General features: G+C 49.8%; 1 protein-coding gene across 2 annotated transcripts in view; it reads right to left on the reverse strand.

The window, feature by feature from the left end:
- VAV2 (vav guanine nucleotide exchange factor 2) overlaps window positions 1-12,589 on the reverse strand; it is a 124,317-nt gene that overhangs the window by 16,531 nt on the left and 95,197 nt on the right. For both annotated transcript variants that reach the window (XM_069031897.1, XM_069031896.1), the window contains exons 5-11: window positions 9,882-9,984; window positions 7,586-7,684; window positions 6,090-6,158; window positions 5,416-5,516; window positions 2,225-2,324; window positions 906-1,001; window positions 258-326 (exon numbers count right to left, since the gene is read on the reverse strand). In XM_069031897.1, the coding sequence (XP_068887998.1) occupies window positions 258-326; window positions 906-1,001; window positions 2,225-2,324; window positions 5,416-5,516; window positions 6,090-6,158; window positions 7,586-7,684; window positions 9,882-9,984 (637 nt within the window). The remainder of the gene's footprint in view (window positions 1-257; window positions 327-905; window positions 1,002-2,224; window positions 2,325-5,415; window positions 5,517-6,089; window positions 6,159-7,585; window positions 7,685-9,881; window positions 9,985-12,589) is intronic.

Below are 12,589 nucleotides of genomic sequence, written 5' to 3' on the forward strand. Positions count from 1 at the left end.
GTCATAACTTGTCAACAAATCCCAGCTTCCCCAGCTGCCAGGGGAGGGGGACAGCAGTGACAACGGATCTGCTGTTGTGAGGCCTCATGGCAATCAATACACACAGGTGTGGCCAAAAGGAGGAGACCTTGCCCTGCCTCGAGCTGTTCCTGGCTGTTTTTTCCATCCAAGTGTTTGTTTCACATAGCAGAGGGATCCTGAGCTCTGCTGCACCCCAAACCCAGCACAGCCCCCTCGCCACTCTCACCCTCCTGTACCTGCATTGCCTCCAGAGCCTCCTTCAGCTGCTGCTTCTCTGGCCGGTCTGAGGAATGGCTGAGCAGCTCCTGAAAAAGTATAAATGAATGAAAATGAAGAGTTTGGATGTGCTAGGAAAGATGCCCAGACCCTGCTTGCATCAGGCAGGGTCTGCCTGAGCGTTGGCAGGATGGTGACAGGGGCGTCAGGGTGGTTGCAGGTATTCCAAGGGTGACTGGAAGGATGCCAGGGAGGTGGCAGGGATGCCTGGGTGACAGCAGGGATACCAGGGAGGTGGCAGGGATGTAGGGATGCCCGGGCAAGCAGCTGTGGCCAGAGAGGACAGGGAATGCACCAAGGGCTGCTGCTTGAGAGATCTGTTACATGGAGTTGACGGGAGGAATTTCACACATAATCAGATTATATGCAAGCTTATTTTATATTCATTAAGTGCCTCTCGTGGCTAACAAGTGCAGAATTACCCTGGGTCACCCTACCTTAGAGACAGCACAAATATTATGTCGTGTTAAGTGGCTCTAGTAATTATTTTATTTGAAGGGGAATATAAACCCCAACCCTTGCTCGGCATTTGGCAAAGATTCACCCTCCACTGACAGAGGTGAAAGATGCTACAGCAGAGAGAGAAGTGCCAGTGCTGAAAACCTTACTTTTAACAGGAGATGATACTTCAAAACTCTTTGCATTGGAACCACCAGCAGATCTTGCAATTTGAATTTCCCATCCTGGACCTTTAGCGTGCATTCCTAGAAGGAGATCAATAAATCAGCAGTGAGAAAACAACAGCTTCCCACCCAAAAAAAGTCTCTAAAGTCTTGAGAATGTTTGTTTGGTTTCTGTAAACTCAGTTTTGGGTTTGTGGTTCTTGCAGCCACCCAGCCAGGGCTGGGGCTCCCACCATGGAGGTTATTGAGGAATTAATCCCAGGGGCTGGACCCTAAATTACAGCCACTGCTGCCATACAAGTGAGCTACTCCAGCCTAACGAGGTGCTGCTCATCAGGGCAGTGCAGGAATGCCCTCAGACCTGGGGAAATGTCAAACGAAACACATTTGCCTCAGCCACCTCCAGGCTGGGCCAAACTAAAAGCAGTTGATTTGTGAGGGGCTGGCACTGAGCAGGCAGGCTGTGGCTCTGACGAGCATTAAGTCACTAAGATGAGCTAATTGTGGTCGCAGGAAGTGTTGCCACCACTACCTTCACCCAGACCCATTTCAGTGACGTGACTCTGCTGGCTGAGTGACCTGCCAGAGCTGCCACGAGGGAGGGACAGACAGGAAAAGCACTGGATGCTCCAGCCTTGATGTGAGACCCAGAGAACACATTTTAAACAATTCCTAAGTGCAGTTTTATCCCTGAATTGGGTTTACACGGGGAAGCAAAGCGTGTTTGCGGAAGGCGAGGTAACGCGGACAGACAGCCCGGCAAATTCCGATTAGCATCAAGAGCAAAGCAGGAATTAGAGCTGGGTAAAAACAGCAGCTCGAACAATGCATCCCTTCTGGGGCTCCTTTGATTCCCTTAATATCTGGATCAGCCCCTATTCACACTGAGGAGGCCAAGGCAGGAATTCTGGCGTTTGCCTGGGGACTTGGGTTCGCCTCTGAGGGTCCCCGATGCTGCTGGTGGCTTTGGGAAACCACGTGGCTCCTGGCTTGGGGATGCTCAGGGCCTGCACGACTCAAAGAACTTGTCCCAGCCAGTCCCACTCAAATAAAGTCACTGGCTTGTTTAAACTCAGAGAAACTTGGGGAGGAAGGACAGAGCGTGGGTCTGGTGAGGAGATGAGAGAAAAACGAGGGGGTCGGGACAGGATAACCCCCAGCTTTGCTCTCTCTGTGCTCACACTCACAGCCCTCTCCTCTTCTGCTAAATCAAACATTCCCCAGACACCATTCTCAGCTCCAGGAAGTCCTTCCAAAACCCCTGATAAGGGGTGGGGGCAGCACTCAGCCCCCTGCCCACTCACCTCCACCTTCTGCCGGACGTCCTCCCGGTTGGCAAGGAGGTGGTTCAGGGTGTTCTGGGCATATTCCATGTGGCTGCAGTACTTGCCATAAATCAGCAGCCTGGAGAGGGGGAAATCACAGATTTAACTGGAAATGCTGGCAGTTATAACCTGTTATAAAAGATATATAAATGTGTGTACAGCAAGAGGACCAGGCAAACAGCTCTTCCCCCATTTAACTGCTTATCAAAGTATAAACACTCTTTTATTGTGTGGCTTTTTGACATTTAAATTTTCAGCACTTGAACATTTGGAAGTTTCCAGAGCCTGTGGAGGTGACTCAGCTCATGATGAGCAGAAAGCCCAGGTGGCCAGAGCAGAGGAGCCTGTTTTGGAGGGTTAGATGAGATAGTGGGATGAAATTCTTCCTTGTGAGCTTGGTGAGGAACTGTCAAATGTTGCCCAGAGAATTTGTGGCTGACCCTGGAAGTGTCCAAGGCCAGGCTGGACGGGGCTTGGAGCAACCTGGGACAGTGGAAGGTGTCCCTGCCCATGGCAGGGGGTGGGATGGGATGAGTTTTAAGGTCCCTTCCAACCCAAACCATTCTATGATGATTCTCTCACACATTTTAGAAACATTCCTTCTTGAAAGAGCCACAGAGACCTAGAGGTCAAGAGCCTGGGTAATTGGGAAAAGAAGGTTGTCACAGCCTTTGGAAACACAGTGAAGCTCTGCATGGACACCCTGGGCTATAAATTTAAACACCTGACAAAAGAGAGCAGTTTTGTGGTGGATTCCCCCTTTTCCCTCACTTCTCTCATTAATCCTGCCTGACAGGTTTGGGTTTTCTCCCCCTTCCTGGCTGTTAACTGCTCTGCTGCTGCTAAGACACATCTTCCATCACACACTGCAACTCATCCATTATTTGGGGCCTTGTCTCTCCATGGAGATGATCTGGGAGCCACCGACCCAGCGTGGCTCCATAAACATGGGACACTCACACCCTGCAGCAAAGCGAATAAAGAGATTTATGGAGCCACAGCCACGGCAGAGCCACGGCCAGTAGAGATTATTCTTCCACCTTTTCCCCCTGACAACTTCTGCACAGGCACAATAATATCCACCTTGTCAGCATGGGGAGAGTTTCAAAGAGGCTTCAGGAGCATAAATTCAAACCTCTGGCTTCCAGAGAAAGAGATTTACAAACTATTTCCTTTAAAAAGCCCCTGCAAAGCCCAGGAGCAATGCATCATTTTGCCAGAATGTCTCCAAGGATGTGGAGGGAAGCAGGAGCTGTTTGTCATGGATAGATTTGATGGAGGAAGGTCTCATATTCAGGGACCAAGTGGGGACTCTGGAGGTCCACATTCCTTCCCTGGAGGGGCAACACAGAAAGCTCACTTTCTCCTCCTCCTAGATTTCCTTGCTGTAAAATGTGGTATTCCTGACTTTCCTGATGTGACTGTTTACATCAGCTTGCTCCAAACTCTTCATCCTCAGGAATCCGGCTTTGGGGACTTCTCCACGGCAAAATCCCCCTCGAGCAGCAGTTTCCCACAGCACTGAGGGCCCCAAAATCCCCATAGACTCAACAGAGCTTCAGACCCACCATCACCACCTCACAGCTGCTGTGGCTCCTTCACTCACATCTTTCCAAGGCTTTCAGGTCCTTCAGGAAGTTGTCTGCAAGCTCCCTTAGGAAGTGGGTCAGTTTGTTCACCCACCTGCATGGAACACTGATTTAAAAGCTCAAAACCAAGCCTCGTGCTCCTGCACAGCCATGGGATCTCCCTGGGCAGCAATGCCACCTCCACAACTCCTCCTGTGTCCCTTCCCTGCTCCCTGTGTCCACAGCTCGGCCCCAGGGATGGCACTGGCATGCATGGAGCTGAGCCAGGAATTAGGAGATCAAAATCACCTAAGTGAGTTTTATGAGTATTTTTTAAATTATTTGCATTCTTCTTTGGAATTTTTTTTTTAATTTAATCCAGAAAAAATGCCCTTTGTAACAAGAGGCCCCAGGGATGATGGAATATGTGACCTCACGGCGTGTTATTAATGCAGATGGTATTTCTGGAGTTATTGACTTCTGAATGGCATTTCTGTGTCTAGACACTGGTTTAATCACAGTGAAATAACAGCCTGGCACCACTCCACAATGAATCACCCTTTGATTAGTATTAAGGATATTAAAGGCTTTTATCAACCTTATCTCCGTGTGCTGGGGTGCTCCTGCTTGCAGCTGCCAGAACTCAGGACCGATTCTGTTTGTGAAAGCAACTTTTACATTTATTCATCGTGCAAAAGGTGCAGGATGAGCTCTGTGCCAAATATGAGATTCTTTAAGAGTGAGGAATCACTTTGATCTCAGCAGGGCTGAGTCTCCCCTGCCCAGGAGTCACCCCACCACATCACAGCCCTCTGCTGCTTGCAGGAGACCACAGGAAACCCTTGAAGGCCAGTGAGGTTTTGCTCCATTCCAGCTCACCACAATCACATCCCATCTTCATCCCCTCTGATGTGTCCCCACAAACACATTGGATATTCAGTCTCCTATGGGATGCTGAGCTCAAGAAGAATCCAGGTGCAGCCAGGGGCTTGCAGGAACAAGGATCCACAGGAGCCACACGGCTGAGCCTGGTTGGTCACAGGGGAGATGTCCCAGCCTCTGCCCTGGGTGACCTGACACAGTTATGGATGGATTTGGCTGCTTAATGTCAGCACTGAGGGATGTTTCAGCTGCCTGAGAGCATTTTGCTGTGGAGGATGCAAACCTGGGCTGCTGTGAAAGGCACTTCTGGAATCATAGAATTATTAAGGTGGAAAAAGACCTCTAAGACCACTGAGTCCAACCATTAACTCAGCACTGCCACATGTCCCTAAGCACCACAGGTACACATTTTTTGGACACTTCCAGGGGTGGTGACCCCACCACTTCCCTGGGCAGCCTGTTTAAGTGCTTGACAACCCTTCCAGTGAAAGAATTTTCACTAATATCCAATCTAAACCTCCCCTGGTGGAACTTGAGGCCGTTTCCTCTTGTCCTGTTGTTACTTGGGAGAAAAGACAAATCCCCAATGGCTCCAACCTCCTTTCAGGCAGTAGGAGAGAGTGAGAAGGCAGAGAGTAACAAGAGATCTGTTTCAATCTCTGAAAATATTAACCCAAATCTGTTAAAACTGGAGCAGCCTGAAGCCAGGAATTCCTTTACCTCTCTTTGAATTCCAGGAACACTTTTGCCAGGCTGCTTCCTCCAGACATCATTGAGACATCGATGGCTCTCAGGAAACTGAAGTGCACTTTAATTAGGTCCTAAAACCAAGCAACAGTCAATACTTTAAACAAATTCAAAGCAAATGGGCAAACAGAGCCTAAAGAAATGCACATCCACTCCTTCATCAGGCAGGGTTTTTCCCTCTTTTAGGTGTTTTTAAAGGAAGTCATTCTAGTGGGATGCAGCCCTGACTGGCCTGGAGGACAGGGGTGTAATTCTTCTGAGGTTACACAGTGAGAAACGCCCCACCATGGGGAGGGAGGAGTGGAGGAGGTGCCAGGTTTTGACCCAGACCCTGTGCAAGCCAGAGTAGAAACAAATCCCTTCATCACCCTGTGCCCAAACCAGCTAAACCCCACAGCCCCAGCCCTGGAACATCCACTGGACAGAACTGTTTCCTTTCCTAGACTTCATATATTCCCCACCTCTAAAACTGAGTGCTAAAGAATATCTCCTGAACCAGTTTAAGCTCCACAGCACATGAAAAGCTGAAGCTCTCCAGGTGAATGCACAAATCTAACAGGAAATCAGAAAACCTCCTCCTAAGCAGGGAGAGGGCTGAGCTGCTGTGAAAAGAACGAAGATTTAAGGCACAATGCCCACGATGTTACCTCCAAATTGATAAAAATAGCTTCCATGTCTTGGGGAGTCAGTACCAGCCTCAGGGGGTTCATATAGTTCTGCAAGAGGGAAATGGAAAAAGGGATTGAGGTACTGGAGAGGAGGCGACAAGGAGGGGTTTGGACAAGGGATTTGTATTTTCTGCTTCACCAGTTGAGTTTACCTGGGCAGGTTTTAATGAGTTTAAGCACTTGCAAAAGCAGAGAACGACCAGGGAGAGAAGTGGGAGGCAGGAATTGCCATGAGTGCATCATCCCCAAGCTCCCCTTGGCTCCCACGGCACTTCCAGGGGTGGGAAGGTGCAAGACTCCGCTGTGGGTGCCCACAGCCCCCTCCCCTGCTAAACCTGCAACAGGGCGGTGCAATGCACTCAGCTCGCTGCAGCCCTTGGCTGCACTGAAGCATCTTCCCAGCTCTTTATCTGCCTGGAATTTTGCCCTTGAGAAGGCACCGATGATGTGATTACACGGGCAATGCCTTTCTGAACAAATCCATATTAATAGGAACATCTACGTGACTTGGGACTGCAAAAAAAACCCAAATACAGCACACCCAAGATGGGAATTTCCACCCATAACACCACCACGACCTGCAAAGCTTTTGCAAGCTTTAATTGACATGAAAGCAATAATTTAACTCTTCCTTTCTACTGAACCAGAGGGCTGTAGCTGTTTCCAAGGAACAAGGGTTCCTTGAAGACATACATGACACATTTATTGGGACATTTTCCTGGAAAAGGGGAACTGTTATTCCATTTTCCCAGTTTTGCTCACAGCTTTTTGGGGGAACTTCCAGCAGACGGAGGGAAAGAATGGCAAAAGGGGAGGAAACAAAAGCATCAAGGTGATTAGAAATGGCAGCTTGATTTTCATTATTGTTCTTCCTTCCTTTCCTCGGAGCAGGAGCCACCTCCAGGCTCCATCCACGACTCCACCACCTCGCTGAGCTGTTCGCTTTTCTTTGTTTTTAAAAGAAAGGCACCACAATAATTCATCAAAACCAATTAAAACCCCGCAAATTTAGCCAGCAGAATGTTACTTTTAACCCAATTAGCTTCAATGGCAAGTCAGCACAGCTTCAGCACTTTCGAAAAGCACACGGAATAAAGGAATTATTCTGTGGCAATCAGAGTGATAAGAGATATCTGCAAACACAGCTCTTATCAGCAAACCCGGCCTGGCTCAGTGAGGAGTGGGAGAGTCTCACCCCAGGGTAGGGGGGACACAGCAGGAGGGTTTTAGGCCTGGTTCTAACCTGCAGCAATCAGAAAAAAGGATGCTGGGTTTGGCTCCTACAGGCTGCACATTTGTGCTTGTCAGCCTGGGTGTTGTGGATCCCCCTCCTCTCCCATTTTCCATGTGGATGCCTCGATCCTGCCTCCTCCTATCTGCCAGCTCTGGGAGCAAGGACCAACCTGGCACAGTTGATGTGGGATCCAGGGCTGGTGGGGAAGGGGAGGCTGTGGAAAAGAGGGCTCAGTTCTTACCTTTTCTATGTCTTCAAGTGTTTTGTAGTATTTGGCCTCAGTTTCTTGGATTTCCAGCAAACAGCAATTCCTTTTGTCATCTTCTGTCATTCCCATTTTCTAGGGAAAGGAAAAGTAAGGCATGGTCAGATACACCTAAGGGTGGTCCAGAAACCTGGTGGGGCTTCACTTCAGCCTCCAGCAACCAAGTTTGGAAAGTCAGGAGAGAACCACTACTGGTTTGTGCTAAAGGGAACTATTTTTACCCAAAAAATATAAGGAGGAATCCTGGCTGTGTTATTAAATATGTTTCAACATGGAAAACACTGTGTTTTTTGCATTTAGTACAGCCACACCACCGAAGACTATCAGCTAAAGAAGAATAATAAGAGATAAAGGCTGTTTTTTCCCTTTTTTATATATTTTTTTTGTTGTTGCTTAAGATGAAGCTCACAACAGATACTAAGTGGGTCATAAATAATACGTTAGACTTATACAAATCCCTGGCCAGGGTTGCCAATTGTCACGATTTTAGGTCAAATCTGATAAAATGTGCTTTTCCCAAAGCCCCAGCTCCTGGAGTCACTTCTGCTCTGTAAAGCTGGGAACATGTGCTGGGAGCTGCTGCAGAATCTGAATTTGGGAGGGGGTTCAGTGGTGGGGTTTTATGGATCATGCACAGGAACAGAGACCCTCTGTCCACCCCTCAGAACTCACAGCTGGGACCTATCAGCTGGATGAAACCCCAGATTTGAATCGATTCATCTTACCTGCATGTATCTAATCTGAAGCATGCAGAAATACAAGAAGCCATTAGCATCACACACTTGCTGTTGCAACAAATCCTACCCCAAAAATTCAATGTTTTGGCAGATATATCAAAAATAGACTCTTCTGCTCAGGGAAGGGGAGGGAAAGGGAGTTACAGCTCTCAACTCCAACACTGCTCAGAAGAAAACATAAAACATTGTGGAGAGACAGTGAAAAACTGCCAATTCCACTGACCTTAATCCTATCCCTACCTGGCTGCTGGAGCTTTCCCCCCTTTTTTGCCATTTATACAAGAAATTTCTACCAAAACTTTCCTGAGGGGCAGCTCTTGGGCCAAGTGCCTTTTGCAACTGGTGGCAAAAAGCACTGGTGGCCAACAAGTCATGCTGACTTCAGATCCAAGCACTTTGGCAGGATCACTGGGAATTTTTTGGCCCCAACTCCTTGATCCAGAGGGGGTTTTGGTGTGCAGGGAGCTCCTCCGGCTGCAGACCAGGTGTGAAGGGATGGAATTAGGGTTTCATTATCTTTGTCCCACTCCCAGCCAAGCTGGGAGAGGGAAGGAATCAGAGCACAGGCATCCATGGATGCAGCCCTGCATTCCCAGGCTCCAGCCCCTCGTGTCTGGCTCAGCCATGTCCTGCTGCAGGGATTTAATTGATCAGTGAACTTGTCCATTGATCCTGCTTTGTTCCAGGGAGGTGTGTACTATGTGAACGTGGGGAGAGTAATTAGAGTCTGAACAAAGCCTGGGGGTGGCAGATATTGGAGGGGGGGAGAAAATTTGGAAGGTCACACTCTGGAGAAGGTCCCTTCCAGCTCTGCAGCGGCGCTGGGGACACAGGTAGAGGGGTGGCTGTGGGCACCTTTGGGGAGGTGCAAAGTCCACCAACACCTCCCTGGCTTGTCCATGACTGTGACATTTGCTCCAGAGCTCTTGGAGATAATCCAAGTCCCTCCATGATGCTGTCCATGCCTCACACTCTGGCTTCCCCATCAGCAAAAGCTTTTTAGAGGTGATAAACAGGGACAGCTGCTTGTCCCTAATGCCACACAGGTCCCTGCTGCCCCAGAAAGCTCCCTGTAAACATCTCCCTGCTCTGAGCCACCCAGGTAGGAAGGAGCAGCAGGCACAGACAGCTGCTGGATCCCTCACACACAGATCTGTCAGAGCTCGCCCCGATCTAAAAATACCGGCGGCACCTCTGCCTGACGGAGCAGGCGGAGCCTCCCTGGAAAGGCTGGAGTGACACAGGCTCAGCAGCAAAGTCCTATTTTTAGCTTATCTTTTAGGGCTTATTAGATCTCCCTTTCCCTTCCTCCTCCCCAGACTCCTTCAGATGACAGGCTGGGCTGGGAAACTCCTCGGAGAACCCCTCTGGGCCGGTGCCATCCCAGCTGCGTTTGTTCTTAGCGCTCGGTTTTAGCGATTCCCTTCCCTGCAGCATCACCTGCCAGTGGCACAGAGTTATTTCCTTAATGGAATCCCCTCCCTCCCCTCCCCTCCCACCGAGGTGCAGCTGTAAAAACGCAGCTGAGTTGTTACCATGGGCTGCTGAACTTCCACTCTGATGATATCCTCGTAGATATCATCGCCCTCATCTTCGCAGGGGACGCAGTCGTAAATGTCCTCCCCCAGATCGTGCTCGCTGCAACGAGAAGGAGAAGGAGTCAGGGATAATAACGAGGGGATGTTCACTGTCACCTCACCAGACACCGAGGAGGGAGGAGAACCACAATAAGAAAACCCTGTGAAAATTCATGTGCTCAGCCCATGCTCTCTGTTTTTCCCGGATCAGTGCCTGCTGCACATTTCTTTCTGCTCACTGGAGGCTGGAAAAGGCGGAATGCTGCTTGACACGAGCAGGGATCACAGCCAAGAATTGTTCCATGCCCTGTGCCAGGCGTGCCCACGATGCCCACACCACCACAGGCTGCCAGCTCTGCCCCTGCAGGGCTTTTGCTCGGCACTAATGGGCCCAGCTGAGATGGATCCGCCAGCCAAGAGTCCAGCGGGACCATCTGAGCCACCAGAGCCACCAGCTCCAGCTCCACCTGCTCCAAAGATGCCCACAATCCCCTCTTCAGCTCCTTTTCAGGACCAGGAGCAGCTCTTGCACCAGTGACTTTATAGCACGCTCAGAGAATTCACTTCAAGGGTTGGATTTTGGTCTGCTTAAGGCACTGTGTTTGCTCTTGATCTAATTTTGCTTTTCCTCGCTGAGAGGTTTCCTTTGTGCCAAAAAATCATCTTCTTCCCCCAGTCAGAGCTCCAAATTGCTGTAGGAGCCCAGATCCACTCAAAACAGGAGCAGATATTAAACATCATCCAACATCTCTGAGCAGTAGGAGAAGAATCCCAGTCCTGATGGACCAACACTGTCTGGGCTGTGCAGGACCCACAGCAAAGCCTGGACCAGGCAGCTGTCCCAGCCCTGGGCATCCCATCCAGGTTTAAAAGCTCTGCATCTGGTTTCTATGAGTGATGCACCAACTCCCACAAAGCCCAATCCCTGCCCTGATGGGCAACTGGGTGAGTTTTAATCCAGCATTTCCCAGAGGAACAGGAGGCTCTCCTGACCACCAAAAGGCAATCTCATCAGACACTCAGCTCGGTGAGCAGAGGCCAATAACAACATTTACATCAGAGAGAAATTAAGCAGCAAAACATCTCATTTTGAGGACCAGCCCCATCACTTTGGAGCTGCCCCTGCACTCCCAGGCTTCAAAGGCATCCCAGAGATGAGGTGCCCAGCTTGTGCTAAAGGTGACGGTGTTCAGTAATTAATTATGATCTGAGCCTTCACACCCCTCCCAGGGGCTCCTCAGCCTAGGAATACTTTTGAAAATTCAGCCCATATTAAATACCAATTAACAATAATAATTCCAGTGCTTAAATCTACAGGTGCTGGCTGCTAACGGCTCCCACTGAAGTCAATCCCACAGGATCAGGACAGCGTGAAACGCTGGAATATCAAACAGCGCTCGCATATTTTACGAGCTGTGTCTTTCAACAGGGGCACTAATTACACACAAATAAATTTAGGTGTAAAGCTGTGCTCCAAGTGTGACACTCAACATCTCTCCATTATATATCAGGGAGCAGCAGAGCACATCTGCCTGCAGAACCGGGCTTTATTTCTCTGCTTAAACACAGCCCTTTCTATTTTTACAAACAGATTTATTTAATAAAAGTTTGGGGATTTTAAATAAATACACTGGCATGATGTATCCATCCCGTTCTTCCCGGGTGATGCATTGCAGCTGCTGCAATAATGCCCACTAATAGCTGGTGATCCATCTTCCCCCTCCCAGGCATCGCCGTCGCCGTTATTATCTGCACCAATATTTATATTCTCGGCTCCGCTCCTCATCCAGAGCCAGTCACTCCCAGTTCCTGATGGATCTCCCTGCCCATACCTCTCGGATTGCTGGCTGGCTCTCCATACATCATTTCCCTGGCTGGAGTTTTGTTGGGAACGTGTGGTTGGGTTAATGTCACAGCAGGAGCCCAGCTGGGTGTGGGATGATCAGGACAGGGCTGGGGTGGTGCCGCTGCTGGAGCAGAGCCTGCTTGGAGTGAGGGATGAACATCCCCATGCTGCTGGAGCAGAACCTGCTTGGAGTGAGGGATGAACATCCCCATCCCTGGGAGAACTTGGAAAGTGCTTTGGGATAGGTGCAGAGGAGAAGATGGCATCCTGAGGTGTCCCTGAGCATCACCTGGAACTCCTCTCCCACACAAGCAGGTGCCACATCCAAGCCTCAGAGGCACTGCCCGTCCCCAGCCTGGTGCTGCTGTTTCCAGCCCAGGCAAACTCTCCTTTTCTCCCTCTCCAAGAAGCCACGAGCTCTGGATCGTGGTGGGCACACACTGGGAGAAACCCAGGTGGCAGCATGTGATGCTGAAAGGGCTTTCACAGAATCATCAGGGATGGGAGAGACCTTCAAGATCATCTGGTTCCACCTGAACCAGCACCACCACAATCACCCCTAAGCCATGTCCCCAAGCGCCACATGGGTTTTGCTCAATCATGGGCTGAGATTGGAGAGGGATGGATGTCCCACTTGGGTCACCAGGAAAGAAACGCCTCCCAAGGGACATCCCAGAGATTTGTCCACAGAACAGCCCTTGGACACAACCACTGCACCCACCACGTGGGGCCACATCCTGCCAGCACCTCACCACTCCCATTCCTCTAGTGAAGGGGCTGAGCTTCCACTCCTTCCTGCTCCTCAACACCAGAACAAGCC

This window comes from Aphelocoma coerulescens, chromosome 17 (assembly GCF_041296385.1).
Source record: "Aphelocoma coerulescens isolate FSJ_1873_10779 chromosome 17, UR_Acoe_1.0, whole genome shotgun sequence".
Lineage (NCBI taxonomy): Eukaryota > Metazoa > Chordata > Aves > Passeriformes > Corvidae > Aphelocoma > Aphelocoma coerulescens.